At 47.7% G+C, this 25,452-nt stretch overlaps 2 protein-coding genes across 11 annotated transcripts in view; one reads left to right on the top strand and one right to left on the bottom strand.

Moving 5' to 3' along the window:
- Nucleotides 1-19,593, top strand: part of MTMR1 (myotubularin related protein 1) — a 60,922-nt gene extending 41,329 nt beyond the window's left edge. For 8 of the 9 annotated variants that reach the window (XM_086386258.1, XM_086386257.1, XM_086386261.1 and 5 more), the window contains 6 exons: nt 1,974-2,159; nt 2,846-3,052; nt 6,290-6,382; nt 10,989-11,102; nt 14,564-14,740; nt 17,489-19,593. In XM_086386258.1, the coding sequence (XP_086242384.1) occupies nt 1,974-2,159; nt 2,846-3,052; nt 6,290-6,382; nt 10,989-11,102; nt 14,564-14,740; nt 17,489-17,650 (939 nt within the window). In that variant the 3' untranslated portion in view covers nt 17,651-19,593. Of the gene's footprint in view, nt 1-1,973; nt 2,160-2,845; nt 3,053-6,289; nt 6,383-10,988; nt 11,103-12,008; nt 12,150-14,563; nt 14,741-17,488 lie in introns of those variants that run through there. The other variant, XM_086386265.1, reaches the window with a different exon arrangement.
- A 248-nt stretch (nt 19,594-19,841) lies between these two features.
- CD99L2 (CD99 molecule like 2) overlaps nt 19,842-25,452 on the bottom strand; it is a 118,126-nt gene continuing 112,515 nt past the window's right edge. For both annotated transcript variants that reach the window (XM_086386278.1, XM_086386279.1), the window contains 2 exons: nt 25,011-25,076; nt 19,842-23,373 (listed from right to left, as the gene is read on the bottom strand). In XM_086386278.1, coding sequence (XP_086242404.1) covers nt 23,309-23,373; nt 25,011-25,076 — 131 coding nt within the window. In that variant the 3' untranslated portion in view covers nt 19,842-23,308. The remainder of the gene's footprint in view (nt 23,374-25,010; nt 25,077-25,452) is intronic.

Genomic DNA, 25,452 nt, shown 5'->3' with positions numbered 1-25,452 from the left:
GTGCCTTCTTGTCAATCTCACGAGCTTTTGACGCAGTTGAGTACCCTCTCGTTTTTGAAAGACTCTCTTCCCTTTTCTCTTTATCCTCCAGTCTCCAGCTGCTCTCCTCAGTCTCGTTTGCTCTGCATTCCCTGAATGTTGGCCTTCCTCTGACCTTGACTGCTCTCTTGGCCACACACACTGGCCCTGAGCCCTGGACCCACACCCAGAGCCACCACCCAGCCCCCTCATTCATGCTGCAGAGCTATGCATCCTGCTCCCTGACACAGCTCCATCACCCAAAGCCCAACGCTGTGTTCCTCCTCTAGAAACCATCCCAAATTTTACAATTCAGTGCCTTCCAGTCTTTTGACAGTGTTATGTAGCAATCACCACTGTCTCATTCCAGAATGCTATCACAGCCTTAGCTGGAAACCCTGTGCCCACTGGCAGTCGCTCCCCATCCTCCCCTCTCCCCAACCCATGTCAACCGCTAATACTTTCCCCGTGGATTGCCTTCTTCTGGACACTTCATATAAATGGAATCATACCGTGTCTGGTCTTAGGTGCCTAGCTGCTTTCACTTGGCATGATGTTTTTATGGTTTCTCTGTTGTAGCACAAATCAGTACTCCATTCCTTTGTGTAGCTGAGAAATAATCCATTGTAATCATACAGCACACTTTTTTTCTCCACTCATTCATTGGTGGACATTTGGGTTGCTTTCAGCTGTTAGCTATTGTGGATATTGCTGCTATGATTTGTTGCGTACAAGTTTTCATGTGAATACCTGTTTTTAGTTCTGTGGGAGCTGGAATTTCTGGGTCATATGGTAGTTCTATGTTTAACTTTTTGAGGAACTGGCAAATCTTTTTCCACAGAGACTGCATAATTTTAACTTTTACCAGCAATGTTTTAGGGTTTCAGTTTCTCTATGCCCTGGAGAAGGGCATGGCAACCCCCTCCAGTATTCATGCCTGGAGAATTCATGGACAGAGGGAGCCTGGTGGGTCACAGTCCATCGGGTCACAAAGAGTTGGACGCAACTGAGTGACTAACAGTTTTACTTTCACTTATTCTTATAACAGATGTGTTTTGGATGTTGACCTCTACAAAGTATAAGCTAGTTATGGACGAGATTTTGTTATCAGATTACCAAAGAGTGAGCCATATTGTCTTTTTTGTTATATTTGCATTTTATTTTACTTGAATTACTTAAATAAATCTGAGATTTACAAATTATTTTGTACAGAAGTTTTGCAGTAGTACAACCTTTTTATTTAGATAGATGGCAGAAGGTTTTAAAACCCAGTTCACCTTGTATAAGAGCCAATAGTTAATCATTTTAAAACTGCTGACAGGTGGTAGAAGATTGTTGCGGGTCGAATTATGTTTCCATTTAAAAACTATGTGTTAAAGTCCCAACTCCTGGCACCTGTGGCTGCAGCCCAGCTTTGAAATAGGGTCTTGGCAAAGTAAGTAATTAGGTAATCAAGTGAAAATAGGAGGTCATCAAAACCGGGTCTCCTGCATTGCAGGCAGATTCTTTACCGTCTGAGCCACCAGGGAAGCCCCCATATTGAATGAAGGTGGGTACTAATCCTTATAAGAAGAGACACTGACCCAAGGAGAAGACCATGTGAAGATGGGCCAGAGGTTAGTGTATCTATAAACCAGGAACATCCTGGGCCACCAGAAGCTGAAGAAGGCAAAGAAGGATCCTCTCCAAGAAGGTTCTGAGGGAGCACAGGCCTGCCAGTACCTTGATTTTGGAGTTGCAGCCTTCAGAACCGAGAGAGAAGACATTCCTGTCACTTGAAGCCACTCAGCTGGTGGTACTTTCAGCAACCATGGGAAAGTCATACAAGGATGTAGGAGGCTTATTATGATACACAGATGAGTCTGAGGCTTTCTGAGTGGCCTCTCTCTGGCAGCACTAGGAAGAACAGTAAAAATTCACTGAGATGAAGTGACGTCTGTCTTTTGTTTTCACAGGCAAAGGGTGGGGGCTATGAAAGTGAAAGTGCCTACCCAAACGCTGAACTCATGTTCCTGGAGATTCACAACATTCACGTCATGAGAGAGTCGCTGCGAAAACTGAAGGAGATTGCATACCCGGCCATCGATGAGGCACGCTGGCTGTCCAACGTAGACGGGACCCACTGGCTAGAGTACATTCGGGTACGGAGAGGGCCCGTCCTGCCCCACCATCTGCTTAAGACTTCTCTGTGGATGGCTGTAAAGCTATCTGTGTCTCTCTCCAGGTGGCTTCCCAGCATTGCAAATGAGTGCATCTTTGCTGTATGCTTGGGCTTTCATAGTTTGCATAGACAGCAACCAAACTGTGGTCTTTGTTGAGGTACTCCTGTGACATAATAGAAAGGGATGATACTTTCCTCACATCAGGTTTTTAAAGTACTTTGTGGCCCTTTGGTAAAGGACCCTATTTACTATTGTAGTTTTTCCTTAGTGTAAGTTCCTGCCCCGCACCTCCACCAGGATACTAATATTTCCTACTGATTCTTAAATTGATTCCATTGTTTGTTTATTGACTTGAACTTCCAGTGTTCTCCACGGAATTATTTTTGCTGTGTTGTTCTTATTGTTGTTGTTTAGTCACTAAGTCTTGTCCAACTCTTTGCAACCCCATGGACTATACCCCACCAGGCTCCTCTGTCCATGGGATTCTCCAGGCAAGAATACCAGAGTGGGTTGCCATGCCCTCTCCAGGGGATCTTCCCAACCCAGAGATCAAACCCAGGTCTCCTGCATTGGCAGGCGGATTCTTTACCACTGAGCCACCAGGGAACTTTTTGCTGTAATAGAAATTAAATGTTGCCTGATTTAATGTGCCTTCTTTTTTGAAGATGCTTCTTGCTGGGGCAGTAAGAATTGCTGATAAAGTAGAATCCGGGAAGACCTCAGTCGTGGTGCACTGCAGTGATGGCTGGGATCGAACAGCCCAGCTGACGTCTCTGGCCATGCTGATGTTGGACAGTTATTACCGCACCATTAAAGGATTCGAGGCTCTCATAGAAAAGGAGTGGATAAGCTTTGGACATAGGTTTGCACTGGTGAGTTGAGACGGTGAGGTGCACGTTTCACTGTTTGTTGCTCCATCATATGCACATGCATATCACACATCTCATACATACACACAGATACACATACACATACATGAGGGCTTTGTGCTCTGAGAACTGAATTGCCATAAGAGAATACTATAGACATCAGCATTGTATTAATATGTCTCTGGTAGGGCAGTCTTTGTTTTCCATGTCGGTATGCCCTTTTTTTTTCTTTTTTTAATTGAGGTAAAATTCATATAACATAGAATCAACCATCTTAAAATATGTAGTTCAGTGGCGTTTAGTGCTTTCACAGTGTTGTGCAACCACCATCTCTCTGTAGTTCCGTAACATTTCCATCATGCCCAAAAGGAAACCCTACACACATTTCCCTCTCTCTGCCTTTCACACCCACTAATCTGCTTTCCATCTCCCTGAATTTGCCTACTCTAGATTCCTGACATAAGTGGAGTCATACATTATTTGTCTCTCTACGACTGGCTTATTTTCATAAAGCACAGTGTTTTCAAGGTTTATCCATGTTATAGCATCTATCAAATTTTAATTCCTTTTCATGGCTGAATTCCATTGTGTGGATATACTGCATTTTGTTTATTTACCTGTTGATGGACATTTGGGTTGTTGCTACCTTTTGGTGAATAATGCTGCTGTGAACACTGGTGTATAAGATTTTGCCAGACAAAGTACCACAAGATTGGGTGGCTTAACAGGAATTTATTGTCATCATTCTGGAGGCTGGAAGGCCAAGATGAAGGTTCTGTCAGGGTTGGTGTGTCCTGATAGCTGTCTCTCTTTGGCTTGTAGATGGCTGCCTTCTTGCCGTGTCTTCACCCTGCCTTCTGTCTGTGCGCACACATACCTGGTGTTTCTGTGCCCAGATTTCTTCCCCTTGTATCAACCATGCCCCTCTACTTACGGCATCCTCACTCTCCCTCCACCCCCTCCCCACTTCTTCTAATAGAATCTACCCCTGGCCAGTCAGAAGCTTGTCTTTCAAGCTTTATCTCAAAAGAGACTTCCACCAGGACTGTGACTCATGACTTTCCCACCTAGCTCACTCTCATAGCCCATCCTGGGATGCTCGCTTATTCTATGGCCCCACCATACGCATTTCAGACTAGGAAGTTCCAGGCACACTTTTTTGTTGTTATTTACAGGTCTTCTCCTGTGACTAGACCACAAATGAATTATTGATTTAGCACAGATGCTGTGTCCCATGTGTCTTGGTACCCCAGGTACCTCTACTGGATACCATCAAACTGCCTGAAATCCTGAGGGCTGGGAGGAGGGATGCCTTGCATGCGCTGTAAGAGTTCAGTGCCTGTCTATTAAGGGAAAGAACAAATCTTAAATTGTGAACTGTCAGTGCAAAACTTCCCCATGTGCCTTAAATACAGGGGCAGTTTCCACAAATTATAGAGAAGTACAGAAATAAGGCAAGGCGTGCAGCTACTCTGGAAAACAGTATGGCAGTGCCTCAAAAAATTAAAAATAGAGCTGCCATATGATCCAGCAATTCTGCTTCTGAGTATATATCCCAAGGAAGTGAAAACAGACTCAAACACTTATTTGCACACCCATGTCCATAGCAGCACAATTCACTAATAGCCCAAAGGTGGAAGCAACCCAGTGTCCATCGACAGATGAAGGGGTAAACAGAGTGTGGTCTATCCACACAGTGGAATGTTATTTAGCTTTCAAAGGGAAGGAAATTCTGACACCAGCTACAATGTGAAGGAACTATGAGGACATTATGTTAAAGGAAAGAAGCCAGTGCAAAAGGACAAACTGCATGATTCTGTGCATATGAAGCATCTAGAGCAGTCAAATCTGTAGAGACAAAGGAAGATGAGGGGAGCCAAGGACTGGGGGAGGGGAATAGGGAGTCAGTCAATCATTTGCAAGTGTAGTAACTTTCCTAAATGTCCATAATTGTGAATTATACTAGCTGTTAAGAAAAATCCAGTAAACAAAACTGACTTCTGGTTCTTACTCTAAAAGATCATATGGCTATTAGAAAGAGAATAAAAATGCTTAAATATCAACACTTCAATTCTGTAATGTCCTTCATGTATTAGTCCAGACAACTCGCTAAAAGATGACTTCCTTCTTATACCATTGTTGAGGTGAGCCTACTCCCAGTAGCTGGGAGTCAGCCAGCTAGTTTTTGTTTTGGAACTCCTGGAGACAGATGCTGGTGACGGCTGTACAACAGTGTGAATGTACTTAATGCCACTAAACTATACACTTCAAATGGTTATGATAGTAAATTTCATGTGCATATTTCACTTACAATTAAAATGTCTTTAAAAAAAAAGAAGGCAACGCACTTCCTCTGAGATGTTCATTGTTGATTTGGTCATTTCTTTTTCTGTCTTTGCTGGTGGTGGTTTCATACGCCCAGTATTTGTCACTCTTCCTGTGCGGCGATTGCCTTGTATCTTCATAACTTTCTCATCCTTTTGCTTAGTCACCAAATTACCTAAAGTTTCTGTTAGAATGCTCATTCCTGGGTGGTCTTTTAAGTTGACATTTCCAGTGTTTTTGTCAGTCCTGTTTATGTATTTGAAATTATCTTTTACCTTTTAATATGAATCTATTAACATCTTCAAATATATCTAAAAGTATGACATACAATGCTAGATGTCAATTATAAGAATAAAAATTCAGAGATACTACCTGGCCTGCTGCAAGGCCTCCCCATTCGCATTTCAAGAGTGAGATTTTGAGGTTGTCTGAGTCATGTGGAATTGGCTTAAAATTGTAGATTGTTAATCGTTATTTTGATTCTCAGACTTTCTGATATTTGTGAAAAATGGGGGAGGAAAACTACACTTGTGGAGAAAATGACCATCATAATGTGCTCTGTGAGCTGCTAATTGCCATCCCAGGCTGACATGGAGCACTCGATGTGGTGGCTGGGGTTGACCCCATCACTTGGAGTGCAAAGTTGACCAGCCATTTGCTTATAACTTGTTGATCTCAACTATATTAAAGCAAAATTATAAAACAATCAACATGTAAACTGAAATTTTGTTTCCTAAAAGTAATGGAAGTCAATTCAGTGCAATGAACATTTCTGAGAGCCTTTTATGTACCAGGAATTCTGTTGGGCCTTGGGACATATAAAAGAGACATGCTTCTTGCCACTAGGCAAGTTAAAGTGACTTCTGAGAGGACCATGGCATACATTAAATTGTTTAACCTCTTGATTCTCTTCAGCGAGTGGGCCATGGCAATGACAACCATGCAGATGCTGACCGATCCCCTATATTCCTTCAGTTTATTGACTGTGTCTGGCAAATGACGAGACAGGTGAGAGGTTTCAAGTCCATTTCTGACCTTTATACCCTGATCCAAACATAAACGTAAAGTTGAAGACAAACTTTAATTTCATGTTCATTCAAAGTGAAGATTGTGTGCGTATTAAATATGACCCCTTTTGTTATTTAACTCAGTTTGATTCTCATGACTTAGAAATATAAGCATAAAATTGGAAACAACCAACTTTATACCAAAAGGTGCTTTTGTTGTGCATATGGTTTTTTGTCGGTCATGCTGTCCAGCAGCTGCCCCTGCCCTCCGTCCTACTCTCTTTCACCTGCCCCCTGTCAGGGTGAGCACATGTGGAACCTGGCCAAGCAGGTGCTGGAAGATTCCCAGGTGTTGGAAATGCGGATGTGACTGAACAAAGGGGTGGAGACCAGGGAATCCAGGATCCTCCATAGCCAGCCCCAGGCCACAGCCCCTGCCACCCCTCGGTGTGGAGGGGAGGGAGTGTCCCAGGGCCAGGGGCAGATGGGAGGCTGCCGAGGGTCCTGTCACTCGTTACCCATGCAGGGGTCCCCCTTCCCCAGGCTGCTCGGCCAGAAGGCATGTGCTGTTTCTTCCCTCATCTCCAACATGAGAACTCGAGCTTAGGATCTGATCCTCATCACAGGACGTGGTGCCAGAGAAATGGACCTGGAATCAGAGTCAGAGAGCGAGGCCAGCGTGCTGGAGAGAGAAAGGAGGGAAACAGAAATAGAGGCAAAGATGTGGTGAGAGGGACTGAGGGGAAGGAGAGAGTAAGCAAAAGACAGAGCCCTCCCCAAGCACCTGCTTGGATGGGATCATGGGGAAGGGAGGATGGTAAAGCATGGCCTGGGCTCTCGCCTTCGTGTTGAGCTGGAGGTCTGGCCTTGGCTGCTTCAGGCACGTGGAGAGGACCGTCTCCTAGCAAAGATGCGCTTGCTTGAGCCCCAGCCCTGGAGACCCTTCTTTGGGCCTGGGCAGAGGCCTGGGTGTGTGTGCTGCTTAAAAGTCCCCCAGGTGCTTCTGAGAGGACCAGGAACCCCAGCAAGTGATTCCCGGTGCAGTCCTGAGGCCAGTAGCTTCAGCCTCCCGGGTACTGAGAGATGCAGGTTTTCAGGCCCTGCCCCAGACCTGTAACACTGGGTGGCGGGCAGCACTCGTTTTCAGAAGCCCTCCAGGGATTCTGCACAACTTTCATGGTGTACACAGATCCCCTGGAAGTCTTACCAAAACACAGTTCTGATTCGTGGGTCTAAGGAAGAGCCTCAGACTCTGCATTCCCAACAAGCTCCCAGGCTATGCTCCTAGAGTAGCAGGGATCACGAGAGAATGGCAATTCGAGAAAAACCGTGTCTAAGCAGCCAAAGTAGATTTCAGAGTCCTCAGGCCCTCCCTTAGAACAGCATACTGAGGCTAATTGTTTTAAAGCTAGGTTCCCCAAGCTGACTGGGCTCTTGCCTTATCTAAGTGCCAGTTCCCAGCTGATTCAAAGCACCCAATTAGCTAGAGGGCTGGGGCATGGAAAGAGGGCTGGTCTCAGAGGTAGGCAGCCGATGGTATGAGTAACAGGTAATGGCAAACACATACTCAAAAGGCACGGAGGCTGGCCTGAGGTCTGACTGTTTCGTAGTGCCATGTACTTGCTATTTGTATTGATGCCAAGTCAGCAACAAAAGTAATGATGGTTACATTCAGGTTAAGACTAAAAGGTATGAAATACATTTTAGAAAAATTATATAAAGTGGTTGAACACAGAAGATAATTCTGATGTTTCTGAAGGGATCAGCCCAAATTTTGTGAATGTGAAGTAGCTTATTCCTCCCAAAAGCCTAGACAAAGAGTGTGTGTGAGATATCTTCAAACTGACTTCCATTATTCATATTGCTTAGTACCTATTTTCATGTCTAATCTGTATAATTTTTGTAATGTTTACTGGATTTTTAAGAAAATGAGGGGTTTGGGTTAGAAGATTTCAGATGCCTCTTACAGCTTTAAGAGTCTGTCCATGAAATTTGTATAATTAATTTCTTTTAAAATAACATTGTTAGAATGAGGCACACCAATGATCAGTCTAACTATCACTATCTAAAGTCAAAAGTGAATGAAGTATGCAGCTTGTTAGAAAAGTTGCATTAATGTGACAAGATTAACTAATTTTTAGGTTTCCTACTGCTAAATCAGCTATGTCAATGTAACGTTTTTAGACACCTCAGAATAAAATGAGCTAGTCTGTGTGCACAAACTGATATCAAAGGAATTGAGGGAAAAAGTAATTGAAGGACTCTAGACAACAGTCTCAAAGACATTCTGCAATAACCCCAGTTGAAGAGACTTTTTTATCCTTTTGGATCAGTTTAAACATTGTTGATGTTTTTGTCCTTCAAGAGGTGCAGAATTTCATTATGGATTTCTATGGGTTTTTGAGACCACACTTTTTAAAGTATATGGTATAGCTTCTAGAAGAGGCCAAAACAACAGTGAATCCCAGAGGCTTACTCTTATTTGTTACCACTCTAGAGGTCGGTACTTCCACTAATGAAATGTTTCCCACCACTGTGCCCTTTGGAAGTGAAGAGCACTCCTGAGCTAACCTGAGTAGATGTGGGTGCTGAAGGGCGTGGGCTGAGCCCACCCACCCTGACCTCCCACACCTGCTCTCCACCCACTTGACCAGAGTAAGGCTTGTGGTTGGTGGCGACAGAACACCCTGAACCAAGTTCCCAGATCCAAACTGTGGGCTCAGGGTTAGGAATAAAGACTCATATGACTCCAAAAATATGTCAGTAGAAGCTCTGCTGTGCTATTGGTAAATGTATAGTTTTAAATGTTTGAAAATGAAATACAGGCCTTCCATTTTTATCCTTTATTTAATAAAGCTTTAGAATATACATAACTTATATTTTGCTTAAAACTCATAAATTTCTTGGTGCCAATAACTTAATAGAATATAACCAAGCTTCATGGAAAAATACTAGGAAGAATTGACACAATGTACTTGGCCTTTTAAAAGACAGCCATTTGGAACATGAGGCCATTTACAGAGTTGCAAGGAGCAACCTTAAAGACTGAGACAGGATTAACCAGGAGCTATATTGAACATTTTGGCCTGATTTATTTGATTTAGTTCATCATTGATTTAGTTCCTCTAAGAACATTAGAACAATATCCATAGCTAGTTTCCAGAGGTTTCTAAAGAAGTAGTATTTTGATGGGGCTCCCTAGAAGAGAGTTGTGTGTTTTTCTGAGAGCAGTCCTTAATGTAGAGAGAGACAAGTCTTAATCTATGGCAGCTGAGCAGAACTTCTGCTTGCCTAGTGAGGAAAATAACAATTTTTGATGGAGTCTGGACAGTCCTGTGTTGACCATTGTTTCTAATTGAGAAGCTTGTCTCTGGCCTAGTAAAGTACTAAAGATAAGCTTCAAAAATAAACTTTCTATTGGTGACCCTGGTTGTCACTTTACAGATGACATAATTAGTTGCAATAGCATGCAAACATCTCTGATTAGGGAATAGATCTTTAAAGTACACTTGACACACAAAAATATGCTGGGTAGTTCTGTTTGGTTTTGTTCTAACTGGCCTTGCTTCATTGAATAGGTGATGAATATTTCAGTATGTTTTTAAATTAGAATTCTGGTACAAGGTCAGCTCCCAGTGCATACCTGTTGCTAGGACTGTAGTTACCATTTGCAGAGCATCTCTATCATGGCTACTAAATGTCAGCTACTGGCTAGAACCTCTTGGCAGTGGTCATTCTTTGCTGGAATTGTGCTAAGCCCCATGAAGAATACGCTAAGATGGCAACTGAGAGTATCATGTGGTTTTCTTCCATATTCTGTTAGTATAGTGAAACTGAATGTCGCTCATTCGTGTCCGACTCTTTGCAACCCCATGGACTTATTAGTCCATGGAATTCTCCAGGCCAGAATACTGGAGTGGATAGCCTTTCCCTTCTCCAGGGGATCTACCCAACCCAGGGATTGAACCTGAGTCTCCCACTTTGCAGGTGGATTCTTTACCAGCTGAGCCACAATATAGTGAATTACGATAATAGATTTTTTTAGTAACCTTGATCTTCAAATCCTGCATAAACCAGCCTTGCATTCCTAAGAGAAACCCCACTTGATCATGTGGTGTTACCCCTTTTACATTATATACTGCCAAGACATTGTATTTCTTCTTGAATCGCTTCCCTGGGACCCCCCCCCCCACTTTTTTCACTCAGAATGTGCCCCCAAAGGGGAAGCTAGGACAACAGTAGGACTTATCTCACTGGTTTCCATTCTGGGCCGGGGAGTCATCACAGTCCCATGGCCCTGTCGAGTGTCCCGCTCGCTAGTTGTTTCTGGCAGAAGGGCAAATGCAGGCTCTTCCATCATCATGGCAAGAAATGGAAGCCCCATTAGCTTTCTTAGGCACTGAAAAGCATGCCAGTTTTTGTTGCTTCAGGTTGTTTCTCTGCCAGACCTATAAGCTTGAACTGGAAACTACAGCTAATTAAGTTCTACATGGGCCAGTTTTCCTTTTCATGTTTGACTATATTCCAAGTTGTAGCTTAGCAGCCTTTTCCAGTTTGTTCTAGAATTTGAACTTCAAAACTAAACCTTATTTCTCTCTCCATTTAAGTTTCCTTCGGCATTCGAGTTTAATGAATTCTTCTTGATTACAATTTTGGATCACCTTTATAGTTGTCTCTTTGGGACTTTCTTGTGCAACTGTGAACAGCAACGACTCAAAGAGGTAAGTGTATTATATCCCCTGGCTTTCCTGACTGCTGGAGGGCCTTGTCCCTTACATGCCACTGTAGAAGGGGGCTGAATGGAGAGGACACTGGGTCTCACCCTCTGTTGTCTGTAAATGGAGGGCTGGCACTGAATGCCCTCCCCGGGTTCACCAGCCCCAGTGCATGTGTCTAATCTTCTAGCCCATTCTCTCAAGGTAGCAAGTTCAACTTGCTTTCCATCAAGCTTCTCCATTAGATTTACCTCTTCCTTTTCTCCTCACTTACGGATAAAAGACAGAGATGATCAAAAGTGAGGAAGCATTGGGAGAAGGCAGTTTCACGATTGTCCTCTGGTTCAGAGAAAAGGACTTCTGCCTGGTGGAATATCTGAGAACTTAGGAGAAAAGAGCAGGTTCCCGGTGCCCACCTCCCCCTCTCTTAGCAGCCTCCCCACAGCTGATGACTCCCTCACCCCACACCCTCTGTGCTTCTCCCCCACCTCGCTGGCCTTCCCCATTCAGTATTTTCCCTTTTAATCCATCTCTAAACTTGGAGTCACCTGGACAGGCCCTGGTCCTCCTCTTGTTCTGTCTAGGTGACTTCGTCCATCTCAGGGATCTAAATGCTGTTTTCCTGTTCCTCTCTCTTTTGCATCCCACTCAGTACCCCCTCTGCCCATCCACCCCAGCTGCCACATTCAGTCCCTCAGTGAGTGCTGGCAGCCCTGTCCCCAGGATGGATTTGTAATCTGGCCACTTCTCACTGCTCCAAGCGTGTTGAAGCCCCCTAACCCCCAGTCTTGCATCTGGACTAAGGCAGCTACCCAGAAGTGAGCTTGGCTCCCTGCATTTCTGACCTCCACACTCAATCCAAACACAGCAACCAGATGGGCATTCCCCAACTTCAGTCCCATTACGTTCCAGGTCTCTGCCTGAAACCTCCCTGTGGCTTCCCACTGATGTCAGGATCAAATCCACATTCCTACAGGCCTATAGGAGTTTAAAAAGATTGAATTCAATGGCATGTGACTTATCTCATTAAAGCTGTTTTTAAAGAAAAAAAAATCAACAGAATATCGTTCATATGTCGAATTTAAACTCTTTTGGTCTTATCTTTTTTTTTTTTAATCAAAATGTACTCTCTAAAAAATCATCATCTCTCTTGAGATATAATTTACATACCATACAATTAACCCCTTTAAAGTGGACCATTCAGTGGTTTTTAGTATATTCAGTGTGTAATCATCGCCACCATCTAATGTTCCTAAAATTCTCATCCCCCGCAAGAAGAAACCCCATACCCATTAGCAGACACTCCCTAGTCTCCCTCCCCCGAGCCCCAGCAACTACTAATCTATTTTCGGTCTCTACATATTCACCTCTTCTGGATATTTCATATAAATTGAATCATACAGTATTTGTCTTCCTATGTCTGGCTTATTTCACTAAGCATACTGTTCTCAAAGATCATAGATAATTAGCATATACCAGTGCCTCATTCCCTTTTTATGAGTGAATAATATTCCACTGTATGGAGAGACCACCATTTGTTTATCCAGTCATTAGCAGATAGACATTTGGGTTGTTTCTACTTTGGTGGGTCTTACCAATACTGCTGCTATGAATGTTCACGTTCAAGGTTCTGTGAAGACATATGCTTTTACTTCTGTTGGGTAAACACCCAGGAGCTCTATGCTTAACCCTTTGAGGAACCACCAGACTTTTTCCAAAGTAGTTGCCACATTTTACATTTACCCTAAGCAATGTCTTAGGGTCCTGTTTTCACATCTTTGTAGACACTTGTTATTGTTTATCTTTTTGATTCTAGCCATCCCAATTGGTGTGAAGGAGTATTTCATCATGATTTTCATGTGTGTTTCTCTGATGACTGATACTGAGCATCTTTTCACATGCTTATTGGCCATCTATATATGTCTGTGCACAAATGTTTCTTCAGATCCTTTGCCCATTTTTGAGTTATCTGTGATGAGAGAGTGGCAACCCACTCCAGTATTCTTGCCTGGAGAATCCCTTCGACATAGGAGCCTGGCGGGCTACAGTCCATGGGGTCACAAAGACTTGGACATGACTGAAGCAACTCAGCATGCACACATGTCTTTTTATTATTGAGTGAGAAGAGTTTCTTATGTGTTATCAGATATGGTTTACAAATATTTTGTTTATTCTGTGCAGTGTCATTTCACGTTTTTGGTAGTGTCATTTGAAACACACAAGTTTTTTATTTTGATGAAGTCTAACTTATCAAAGATTTCATTGCTTAACCCCAAGGTCATGAAAATTTAAGCCTGTGGTTTTCTTCTAAGCATTTTATAGTTTTAGCTTTTATGTTTAGGTATGTAATTGATTTTGAGTTACTTTTTGTCTGTGGCAGGAGGTAAGGGTTCATTTATTTGCATGTGGTTATCCAGTTGTTTTTTTTTTTTTTAATTGGAGGCTAATTACAATATTGTGGTGGTTTTTGCCATATGTTCACATGAATCAGCCATGGGTGTACATGTGTTCCCCATCCTGAACTTCCCTCCCACATCCCTCCCCATCTCATCCCTCAGGGTCATCCCAGGGCACCCTCCCTGAGTACCCTGTCTTATGCATCAAACCTTTATCCAGTTTTCTTAGCACTGTTTGTTGAAACAGTCTCCCATTGAATTTTCTCGGAATCCTTGCTGAAAATCAGTTGACCATAAATGTGACAGTCTGTCCCTGTGCTCTCTATTCTATCTCATTGATGTCTATCCATCCTATGCCAATACCACCTGCACTGATTACTGCAGCTTTGCAGTAAGTTTGTAAATCGGGAAGTGTGAAATTTCCACATTTGTTCTTTTCTTCCAAGATTGTTTTGGCTATTTGGGGTTCCTTGAAATATTGCTGCTGTTTCTTATAAATATAAAATATGAAACAGTCCTAATTGAATCTCTTCTGTCTAGATAACTTGAGGAGTAGTCAGCAGATTGGTGGAAAGCACTCCTGGCCTCACCATTTTCTCATTTTGACAATGTACTGTAAAATTGGGAGGTGGGGATCTATAATTTAATGATATGTTCTCTATATAAGGCTTTAGCCCCAGATAGTCATGACTTTGCAGTGAAAGGAATATTATCTGTAAATTCTATCTATGGTCCTTAATATTAAGGGTCACAAGAGCAAGCTGCAAAAAAGAATAAAAATGTATTGTTAAATAGGGGCACCATCATCCTGCAATTGGTAGAAAGTTCTCATTCTGCCTTCACATAGTCACAGTCACCAGACGTCATCTCACTCAGCAGTATGTTTCTGAGACAGCCCCACCTCGAGGTCATGCACACAGTGGGGTGGGGTGGGGCTTAATAAATGTTCCTGATTTTTATCATTTGAACTCACTTCATTATTCAAGTTCCTTTTCTCTACGTGATACAAGCTCTTGAGGATATGAAGGAAAGTTGAATTTTTTTTCACTGTATTCCTTGTTTGGTTTTCAGGATGTATCTACAAAGACTGTATCTTTATGGTCATATATCAATAGCCAGCTGGATGAATTTTCTAATCCCTTCTTTGTGAATTATGAGAACCACGTCCTCTATCCTGTTGCTAGTCTGAGTCATTTGGAATTATGGGTAAACTATTATGTGCGATGGAATCCACGAATGAGGCCTCAGGTATGCTTTCCTCATTTTGAAAAAAGTGTATCTTTCTGCCCAAGGAAAGATGATGGTGTAGAATTGTATGAAAGCACAGAGCTGATGAAGTGTTGTTAAGTTACTGCTTCCTGCTCACTCGCCCCCTCCTTCCTCAGGACACTTTCCTTGCCCTTGGCCTCTCACCATGCCGGCAGGCGATGCCCTGAGCACCTTTTCTGCCCCTCCCCTGCACCCCCTCTGAGGGCCCAGCTTCTGTCACTATACATGAGACAAACGTCTAACACGGACAGAGGGCCACTAGCTGCTTCCCGCGTCTGAGCGATGAGGGCAGCCGGCATGTCCACACTGGTGCAGACACACTGAGCACATTTCTGTGGGGCTGGAGCACATTTCTACCTACCAAACACCCAGATCCTGGGCTGAATGTATGGTTTGAGTAGCAAACACATCAACTTTGATTAAGAGTTGTAAAATGCTCTTTTATTAAGAACATCTGAAACCAGGGAGATAGTCTCAGCCCTTTTCCCACGAAACCTAATAGTATAGACAACGTCAGTGGTCAGTATTCTAAATACAGGTTTTCAATTTCGTGGCCAGGAAGCCATCAGTCCCTATGCTCATGCCTATATGAAGAAGCACCCCTCTTACTAGTCCCAAGGCATGTGGACACTTAACAGTTGGCTGTGGCCTTCAAAAGACTGCCTCAGAAGCATGGTTCCCAAACCTGGCCCCTTATCAGATATGGTTGCACCCACATCTGATGCCACTCCCAACTCGTGCTGCCAAAGTCAGCACCGTGACAGTCCTGTAGTGGAGGGCCTCCAGGCTGGGCCCAGAGCAGGTTGGGGAGTGGGCCAGGCCTTGGTGATGTTGGAGACCCAAGGTGCGCAGGTCCAGGCCTTTGGACTTGACCCTGGGGGCTGCAGGAAGCTCCCTCTAGCAGCGCAGTGCAGGAACAAGGAGGGTGGCCGTGGAGACTGGCACAGGGATCAGCAGGAAGGCTGGTGTCCAGTGAGGGGGCAGGGAGCCGGGCCAGACAGAGGGGAGGCAGTGGGGACAAGCCTCTTTTCTCTGAGGAGGAGGGCCCTGCTGATATCTTGTGTGTTATTTCCTTTGGGACCCTTTTGGCTTTCATCTCATACATGGCAGCATTGGGTGACTGGCTCCTAGATGGGCATTTTCTCTGCTTTATTGTAAATGAAAACAGTGGATGAGAAAACAGAATGAAAGGCTGCATGGAGATGTAAGATGAGTGTCTCGGCCTGGGCAGGTGTGAAGCTGTGTGCTCACCCGCATGGTCTCTCTCTGACCCCGATGGTGGGCGGTCAGTAATGGCCACTTGATTGCAAAGCAAGTGGAATCAAGTCCCCCACAGCAGGGACATATAAAGTAGGCCCAAGGCTAAGAGAGGAGGTTTGCCCACCCCCCAGTGGTCTCTGGAATCAGCAACTAAGGCAACTTTCCTTGTTTGGGGGGTCTCTGCCATCAGACTCCCACATTAGCGCCCCCTCCCTCCTTCCTGGGGCCAAAGTCAGGAGTTAGCTCCGAGCCTCTTCTGGGCTGCTTCCCAAGCACCCTACTGTGTTGGAGACACTGGGTGCCTCCCCCAACACACCTAGCCAAATTGCTTGTCCCTGTTGTTCCTGTTCTTCTGTCTTGAATCTCTCTCGTGTGCTCATGTCTCTGGTCACTCTCAGTCTAGTCTTTTTCATCTGTCCCCTCCTTCCCCTCTTCCTCCACCGGGGTGATCACTACTCACGTGCCTAATGGGACAGCTCCCAGACTCTCTGGGGAGGGCACGATGAAACACGCAGGCCCAGTAGCCGTGGGATCTCCTAGAGGACCCCCACCCAGAGCAAGTGCTCTTCCAGCCAGTCCCTAAAGGATGAAGCCCGGTGTGTGAGTGAAAAGGGTCAGAGGGGAGAGGGCTCCAGGCAGAACGGCCAGCGAATGCAAGGCATCTGCCAAAACCTGGGAGGTTCGAGAATGAAGGAGGGGAGTAGGGGCAGGGCCCAGTGAAAAGTGAGCAGGGGAGGCAGGCTGGGGTCAGATCACACAAGGTCAGGGTCTTACCTTCAGGGCAGCAAGAAGAAGCCCCTGGAAGGTGTCCATGTAGTCTCAGGGCCTGGCTGAGGCTCAGGACCCAGGCTAGTGGCTTCTGTGGAGATCGTGGACAGGGGCCAAGGGGGAGCTACCCAGACCCCCACCCCATGCCCCCTCAGCTGGTGACTCTGCCCGCCCCGGTCTGCTGAGATTCACAAGGGCTGTGGCAGGTGATGATGAGAGCTTGTGAGCTGAGTGCAGGAGAGCGTGGGGGCCATGACCCCAAGCTTCAGGCTGGTGGAACTCCACCCTGGGAAGGCCCCTCTCATCCCTCTGTGGTCCAGGAGGGTGAGGCGGGGCAGGGGTGCCGGCGCGGCTGCCAGAGGTTTTGTGAACACGGACAAGGGGCCCTCTCCCAGCACTGCCCACTCCAGGGCCTTCTGCCCCCGCCTGTTCTCGCTCATGAAGCTGAACACAGCTTCACGGTGGAGGGAGGGTTTTCAGTCAGCAGCGTGAGGTCCGTGCTGCCAAGTGGCAGCTGAGGCCCAGAGGGGACCACCCAACCCTCGGCCCCTCTGGCGGTCAGGCTCCCCTGGGAGGGAGAACGGAGTCCCCATGCCTCAGCCAAGCCACAGCTCCCGGGGCGGGCCCTCGGGCCCCCGGGCAGAGGTGGGGGTGAGGGTCAGGAGGCCGGGGCTGGGCTGACCGCATCTCCGCCCACAGACGCCCACCCACCAGAACCTCAAGGAGTTGCTGGCCGTCCGCGCAGAGCTGCAGAAGCGGGTGGAGGACCTGCAGCGGGAAGTGGCAGCACGTGCCTCAGCCTCGTCGGAGCGGGGCTCCTCGCCAACGCACTCAGTGACACCCGTGCACACGTCAGTCTGACACCGCTGTCCCTGTGGCCCAGGCGGGGCTCCTGTGACGTTCCTCACGAAGCCCTGTGCCCGCCTCGTCCGGGTGGCGCTTCCCACCAGTGACGGATCTGTGCTAGGGGACGGCCCCCACTCTCATCAGTGCTGTTGTGCCATCAACACGTCTTTCCCTCCTGCCAGCACTTGCCCAGGGCTGCGTGGGGGACCCTTGGGCGAGTAGAATGCAGGGTTCAGGCTCAAGGTGGGACATCCTTGTAAAAACCAACCCACCCCCTTTTAAAGGCTGTGTTGCCAGCCCCAGGGCCTCTTTCGGCTCTTAGCGCCAAACCCTGGGGCCTGACAGTTAACTCTTGGCTGGGGAAGACAGACCATCACCATCTCCCCATGCCAGCAGTCCTGCTGCACCAGTTACCAGTGTGTACATATAAGGTATTTTTTAAAAAGAGAAACATACCTTTATTTTCCTATGTCCTTTTTTTTTTTAAATGTTTAGTCACCGAAGGAGACACCTGCTTGACTGAACTGGGTGAGCATGGTCAAGCTGGGCTCATGCGAACTCTGCCGTGGTTCATTTGAATGTGGTCACCTCAGACCATGTGTCCTGTCCTCCCCTGACTGTGGGACCTGCCTCCCAAGGTGGCCCAGGCGCCTGTCCCCTGCTACTGCTGACAGCTGACTGTCAAGGCGGGTCTTCTCTCACCTGTTACCTGCTGTCTGAAGTAATAGTTCTCATTTCATCAAGATCCCTTCAAACTCAGTTTATCCTTGTCACTGCATTTTGGTACTTTAAAGCCACCACGGCACTGTGACTTTGGATGCCAAAAGCAGAGCGCTCACCTCCCTCAGTTTCCTGGTCTCAGGGCCTTTTCCTGCCCATCTCACAGCTTCCATCTCTGGGCTCCAGGACTCCATGAGTCTGAGCAGGCATTCACTGACCATCAGACGCTCCATCCACTAGCACTAGAGCTCTGAACTGCTCTGGGTGGTGAGTCAGAGTCTTGCACATTTGCACTCTGCCCTCCTCCTCCTCATGCCCAGCACTGTGCCCATGCCTGCCAGCCCCCAAGACCCCATCCCCCTGGAGGAATTAAGCTTGCCTTTGAGTGGAGGAGAGCTCACCGGGTGAGACCTGAGTGCAACCTCATGGTAGTATCTGGTTGGTTTTAAATTACTGGATGCTACCCAAAGCCCTCCATATTGACCTTAGTTTTGAAAACATTCTTAAACGTTTTTTTACACTTAAATACTTAAGAGAATAGATGTTTTTCAACTTGGAACCTTCTGATTCTTATAGAAAATTATCTGGTATCTGTAAGGTATCATATTTATTCTATGTAATTTGATAACCTAAAAAAAATTCTCCATGTTTACCATCTGGGGGATTTGTTTCTAAACTGCATTTTAATTGATGTAACTTTTGATTCCTGCTTCCAGAATAGCTAAAAGCTTATTTATGAATGGGTATGCTGGATTATTCATTGATATGTGGATTTCTTACAAACGGGGACCCGTTTTTTCCCTTGGAAATATCTGTACATAACCCCCCGCTGCACTAAGACCACTAGCCTTGTTGGGGACTGGATGATGTTTCTGAGAACGAGAGAAGTCAAGGTCAGCTAGCCTGCCGCGGGCATTGCACCTGCAGGGAGCTGCCCCACTCCACCCCTCCCCCTTCCACGTGCTGGGCCCTAGGAGGACCCCTAGAAGCTCCCATTTGGTTTCAAAGCAGCACAATAGAGCATTTCCTTAGTGTCTTCCTAGCACAGAACTGTTTCTAAAACAACTTGAAGTATAGTTTTGTTATGTAAGCAATTCTTTCTCGGTTTTATTTAAGTGTACTAGAATGTAAAACCTTTATGGTTCAGGTTTTTAAAGACTGGTACAGTATGATATTTGCCTCATCTGATGCACTGTATTTCAATCTGTAATTAAAATAATGTTTGCTCCGTGGTCTCATTTTTTGTTGTCTTTATTTTTGGTAATTTTTCCCTTGTGGAAAATTAGTAAACATTTGTGTCCAAGTCTTTGCGACCCCATGGACTATAGCCCACCAGGCTCCTCTGTCCATGGGGATTTTCCAAGCAAGAACATGGGAAGGAGTTGCCATTCCCTTCTCCATTGGATCTTCTCGAGTCAGAGATCAAACCTGGGTCTCCTGCATTGGCAGGCAGATTCTTTACCATCTGAGCCACCAGGAAAGTCCATTTTACTTACACAAAAATTTATTATATGTCAAACACAGTCAATACATGTAAAGTACTCTTACATGGTTTAATTCATTTTCTAAGTGGTAAATGCAATTCATCCTAAGACTTGAGTGTGTTGGCTGAAATAGGTAACTACTCTAAAATCGGCAACACCTTAAGAAAACACTTAAGATGTGAGGACAGGGCTGGAACCCCGAGAGGCAGGTGTGGCCCTTAGGAGGCCAGGCCAGCTTTCCAGGCCATGAGTCCTAGAGCTTAAATGGGACAGACTTCTGGGGAACCATAGGGTCCCCACCCAGAGTCTCCAGAGGGAGTGCTGGCCTTTATGGGAGCTATAAAGGCCTGGATGAAACCATGCTGGCCCCTGCATATAAGGCCCCTTCTTCTAAGGCCTGATGTCCCTGTCCTTCTCCACGCAGGTGTGGGGGCCCCAGCAGCGACACCGAGCAGCAAGGCTGGGAGGGCCACAACTTCTGCATGGGAGAGTCACATGGGGGTTTGGGTTAGAGGACTTGGTGCTATTTTACTACAAGGTTGGTACGGCACAAAATGCCACCACACCGTGAGACCCTCCCAGCGGCCCCCATATCTTCCTCATGGAGTGACAAGGGCAGCTCCACCTCCAGCAGACCACTCTGCCTGCACACCCTGGCCCCGTTCCACTTTCTATGGCTCAATCACATGTCACCCGAGTGGACCCTGGCTACTGGCTTTCTTTGGAGAAGACAACGCTGTGGGCTCAGGAGTCGTGAGTCGGGGGCCTGCCACTGCGCCTCCCTACCCCCATGACATCTCCAGGCCTCAGCTCCCCGTCATGCAGGGGACCACCCCAGGACGGCTGACACTAAGCTGCTTGGCATGAAAGGAAGTGCCAGAACCCTGACCCTCTCAAGAAAGGCCTTTGGGTCCATAATAATGAATTAGGAAAACAAGCATCACTTAACAAAGGGCATGCCTTCACACCGGCAGAACCAGGGACTGGTTAGGTTCCACTCTGTTTAATGCAAACACGAGAGAGCTTACAATTCATACTCAAACACAAGCACAGAAAAAGCATAGGAGATCCTGCCATCGGTCTCCACCGCTTCTTTCTCAGAGAACTGGGACTAACCCCCAAGCAGCCAAGGCAGTGGGCCTGGTGCCACTCTCTGGGTGACACTTAGGGTGCCCTGCCTCCATCCTTCAGGAGCTCAGAGTTGTTATAAACACTGAGTCCCCCATCTCACCCCCAGTAAAGCTGATAGCAATTAGATATGGTCAGCTGGCCATTCTAGCATACTTGCTACCTCCGTTACCACCTGGGATGGACCCGAGCCAGTCAATACAGCTTCCAGGTGGACATGGCTACAAGAGCCCCAAGAATCAGCAAGCATCAGTGCCCTGTCCTGGGCCCCAGGATGGGAGCTCTGCAAATGGATGGCTGAGTGACTTTCAATGCCCCAGTCACCAGCGCAGAGCTGGGTGCTGGGCTCCAGGCTCAATGCAGAGGGCACTGAGACAGACAAGGAAGGGCATGGTGGGTCTCTCTTAACCCAAGTCAGTGGTACCGAGCAAACAGATCCACAGAGCGCTGACTCTTATCACCGACAGGATTACAGGGTCTTCACCAGATGTGCCTTGCTGCAGAGCCAAGGTGCCCCACTGGGGGCACTGCGCCCAGCCACTCCAAGGATGCCACAGGCCACATGGCTCCCTTCCTAGTCACCACTGTGACTTCTCTATAAACGTCCAAACTTCTCGGGGGCCAGGAGAGCCTCTTACCACGCACAAGTGCTGCCTTGTGTCTTTCTCTGAAATGCCTGCAAACGGTGGTGAGCGGCCCTCCTAACTTGATGAGTGCTGCCTTGATCCCTCCCGACTCTGGGGCCCTGATGTCACCCTCTTTAGGTGACAGCAGGCTACCAATGCAAAAGTCCTTCAGAGTGGCCTCCAGCCCAGCACCAGTCAGGGCTGGGGACATCAGTCCACGAGGACAGGCGGGGGAGGTGCTGGAAACGGGCTGAGCTCACCAGCACTGCCTCCACAGCTCACTTCCTGCCGTCTTCTCAATGCTCCTCACCCCTGGCCACACACCATCTGGCTGGCCTGGCATGAGCCTCCAGACACGGGTGACACAGGGCCCATGACACGCTCTCCATAACATGAACACACGAGGGAGGCACACGTGGTCTGACCTGCAGGGTCTGTTCTCATGTCAACTGTCTCCCTAAGAAGTCAAGAGTTGTCTTGTCCCAGCCTGGTAGATGTAAAAGAGCCAACATACAGCCATCCTGTAGCATGTGAAGCAGACTCACATGAGGCTTCCAGGAGCGCTTTCTAACACTGCAAACTCATCCATAGATGGGGGGCTCTAGACTTTCGCTCAGCCCCTGACAGCAGCACCCAGTGGGGATCAGGATCACACGTGGCCCAGACAAAAAGTTCCAGGAAGAAAGCCTGGATCCAGCCCACCGCAGACAGAACCCTCCAGTCTGGGTGCCCCCAGACCCCCAAGCAATCTCCATCACAGGCAGGCCAGCAGATGACCAGAGTGTGCCCAGGTCACATGAGTGCCCACACTAAGACCATGCCCCTTCCCCTCCTCCCACAGACATCTCCAGGTAGACAGTGGGCATGTTTCAGGCTCTGACGCTCATTCTGTCATGTGTAGCTCCTGTTACCAAAAAACACACATGGAGTGGGGTGGGGAACCCTCCACAGCCCTAGTATAAAACTCAATGCTGCAGCATAAGTGATTCCTGAAGCTAATCACGTCAGACTGGAGACCACGTCCATGCCCTGGCATCATAGGGGAATTGGGCCTGAGAGCCACAGCTTCCTACACATACATCCAGGAGATTCCTACACATCCAGGTGGGGATACTGTGACATGCAAGTTTGCACTTAAGTAAATGAAAAGTCAGGGAGCCCAGCAGCGTAAGGGCTAGATGGAAAGAGGGATGGAAATAAAACCCCCCTGGGGGTGGCGTGTGTGCCCGCACTGTCTCCTGGTGCTCACCAGTGCACTCCTCGCAGCCAGGTCCCTGCCCACAGCCTTTCCAGAAACCCACCGGGCGAGTCAGTGCAGTGTGGAGGGGACCACAGAGCCCTGGGTTCACACTCCTGCCCATCCTCTGGCCCTCCCTCTGCTCAGTCCCCCCTCCCCAGCTTGATAAGGCCTGCGGGCAGGGTGGCCTAGGGAGGCATCGACCCTGGGCACTCGAGGTTGGCCCTGGCTTTCGGCGGGGCCAGCCTCGGATTTGGGCAGCAAGCCTCTTGGGGGGCCCAGTGGCAGGGTGGGCACATGAGCCAGACTCACAAACACCCAGAGCTACGTCTGGGAAACAGGACGAGAAGAAGCCAATGACATCGAAGGAGCGGTGTGGCAGCCGTGGGTCCAGATGAAACAAGGAGCTGGGGCTCCGGCAGCGGCCCCGTGTGCCCACGGCCTGCCCGGTGGAGCGGGGCCTTGCATCCTCGGCTCCTCAGATCCGGGGTGGTTCAGGGGGTGGCGGCTCCGTGGACTGCGTCTGCAGGGCCGAGTATTTCACTAGGGACATGAGATGCCCATCAGGAGGGAGTCACACGAAGACAGAGAGAGACAACCACATCCTTCCCTGGGCACAGAAACCTGGCTCCCTGCCTGTCTGTCCTGGATGATTGGCCTCTGGCAGCTGCTGTGCTCCCAGAGAGAAGGAAGGAGCAGAGGGACCTGGCGACCACCTGGGCCTCCATTTCCTCACCTGTAAACTGGGAATATGCAGGAGATCTAGGTTCGATTCCTGGGTCGGGAAGATCCCCTGGAGAAGGGAATAGCTACCCACTCCAGTATTCTTGCCTGGAGAAACCAATGGACAGAGGAGCCTGGCAGGCTACAGTCCATGGGGTCACAAGAGTCAGATATGACTTAGTGACTAAACCACCACCGACCCAAACTGGGAATGGTTCTACTGGAGCAACTGGGACAAGTTTCTTTTTCTTTTTGCAAGATCTTAGTTCCCTGACCAAGGATTGAACTTAGGCCCTCAGCAGTGAAAGCACAGAGTCCTAACCACTGGACAGCTGGGGAACTCCGAAGGGAGGAATCTTTATTTATTTATTTTTTTTTGGGAGGAATCTTTAAAAGAATTTTTTTTTATGTTCTTTACTGAATCTATTCAATATTTCTTCTGTTTTATATTCTTTTTATTGGCCTTGAGGCACAAGGGATCTTAGTTCCCCGACCAGGGATCGAAACTGCACCCTTTCCATTGGAAGTACAGAGTCTCAACCACTGGACCCCCAGGGAAGTCCCTGGGAGGAGTATTTTAAATAAAGCATGTAACACAGCACCTGGTACATGGCGATACTCACATGATGGTAGCCAAGAGTTTAAAAGAACGACTACAGTGACTGCTACTGTGGAGTCCATGTTCCCGTGTTTGAAATTCTGGGCTATTGCATCCAGACAGTGCAGCGCTGCCACAGACCGTTCTAGGCCACCACATGGAGCCTTGCCCATCACATCCCCGGGGGCGCCCCTCCGCCCACCAGACAGCCACCTTGGCACCCATCCCAGGACAGGCACACCCCAGCTCCTGTCTTTCATGCCCACCCTGACCTGCAAGCCCCCAGGCCTTGGGTGATGGAAAGCACAAAGCCTTTCCTGACTGCCTTGCTGGCATTCTGGGGCCACAGGTTGCATCTGCCTTGAGTGGTTGGCCACCCTGGGCCAGAAGCCTGATGCCACACAGCTTGTCATGGCTGGCGCTTCCATACCCAGGAGTGCTTGATGAACACAGAACAGGGTGGGGGAGGGCAGGGGCTCCCATTATGGGGTCTGTGTTTTTTACAAGTTCTGTCTTGCCTTTGGCAGTTTTCAAATGGAAAAGGCCGGGGACTCCATCTAGAGATTCCCTACAAGCTTCTGTGGGCACTTGGCTAGGAGTGTGTGTGTTTTCACTCACATGGTGCCCCTCAGTGTGCAGACGGCCCTGACTGCAGTCCTGGCGTGCCCAGTGTCAGGAGGCTGGAGTCTGGCGGGGGAGAGGAGAGTGCTGGGCCCCTGACTTCTGCAGCCCATCTTTCTGGCTGGAAGTTTTAGGAATGCAGACCTCTGAGCTCCTGCTTTCCCAGCACAGCTCTGCTCAATGCTGGCCCAGCCATTAGGAGGCCCTCAGCAACAGAAAGTGACTAGGAAGTCCTCACCTTGGGGCTCCTCACATACGACGGCCTCCAGGTTCTCCCCTTTCACGTAGTCCGCATTGAGACCCTCTGCAAAAGGCCAAGGGTGGAGTTTGTGATTGACACAGAAGCAAAGTGTCCCTGGCTATGATGGACAACTCCTGACCAAGCCCTCCATTATGGTGAAAAAGCCCAAGCCCCTTAATGAACTCAGATTCCCAAACCCTGGGCCACCCGAATGTGCTGCCCTGCCCAGGGGTTCTCAGCTGGATGGGCTCCTGCAGACAGTGGGAAGAAGTCTGTCCCTGCTGCAGTGTGGAGGGCCAGGACCCGCTGACAGCTGCTCCAGTCTAGTCAGTTTGGGGGCTTTCTCCTCACTTAATGTCCAAACACAGTTTGGGGACTCTATGAAGCTGAGTACACCCCACATCTTCTGCTGCTGCTGCTGCTTGGGGAGACTCAAGAG

The sequence above is a fragment of the Bos grunniens genome, chromosome X, assembly GCF_055505025.1.
Source record: "Bos grunniens cultivar Pamir isolate PY7600 chromosome X, Bosgru_T2T1.0, whole genome shotgun sequence".
Classification (NCBI taxonomy): domain Eukaryota; kingdom Metazoa; phylum Chordata; class Mammalia; order Artiodactyla; family Bovidae; genus Bos; species Bos grunniens.
This window is presented reverse-complemented; position numbering and strand designations above follow the sequence as displayed.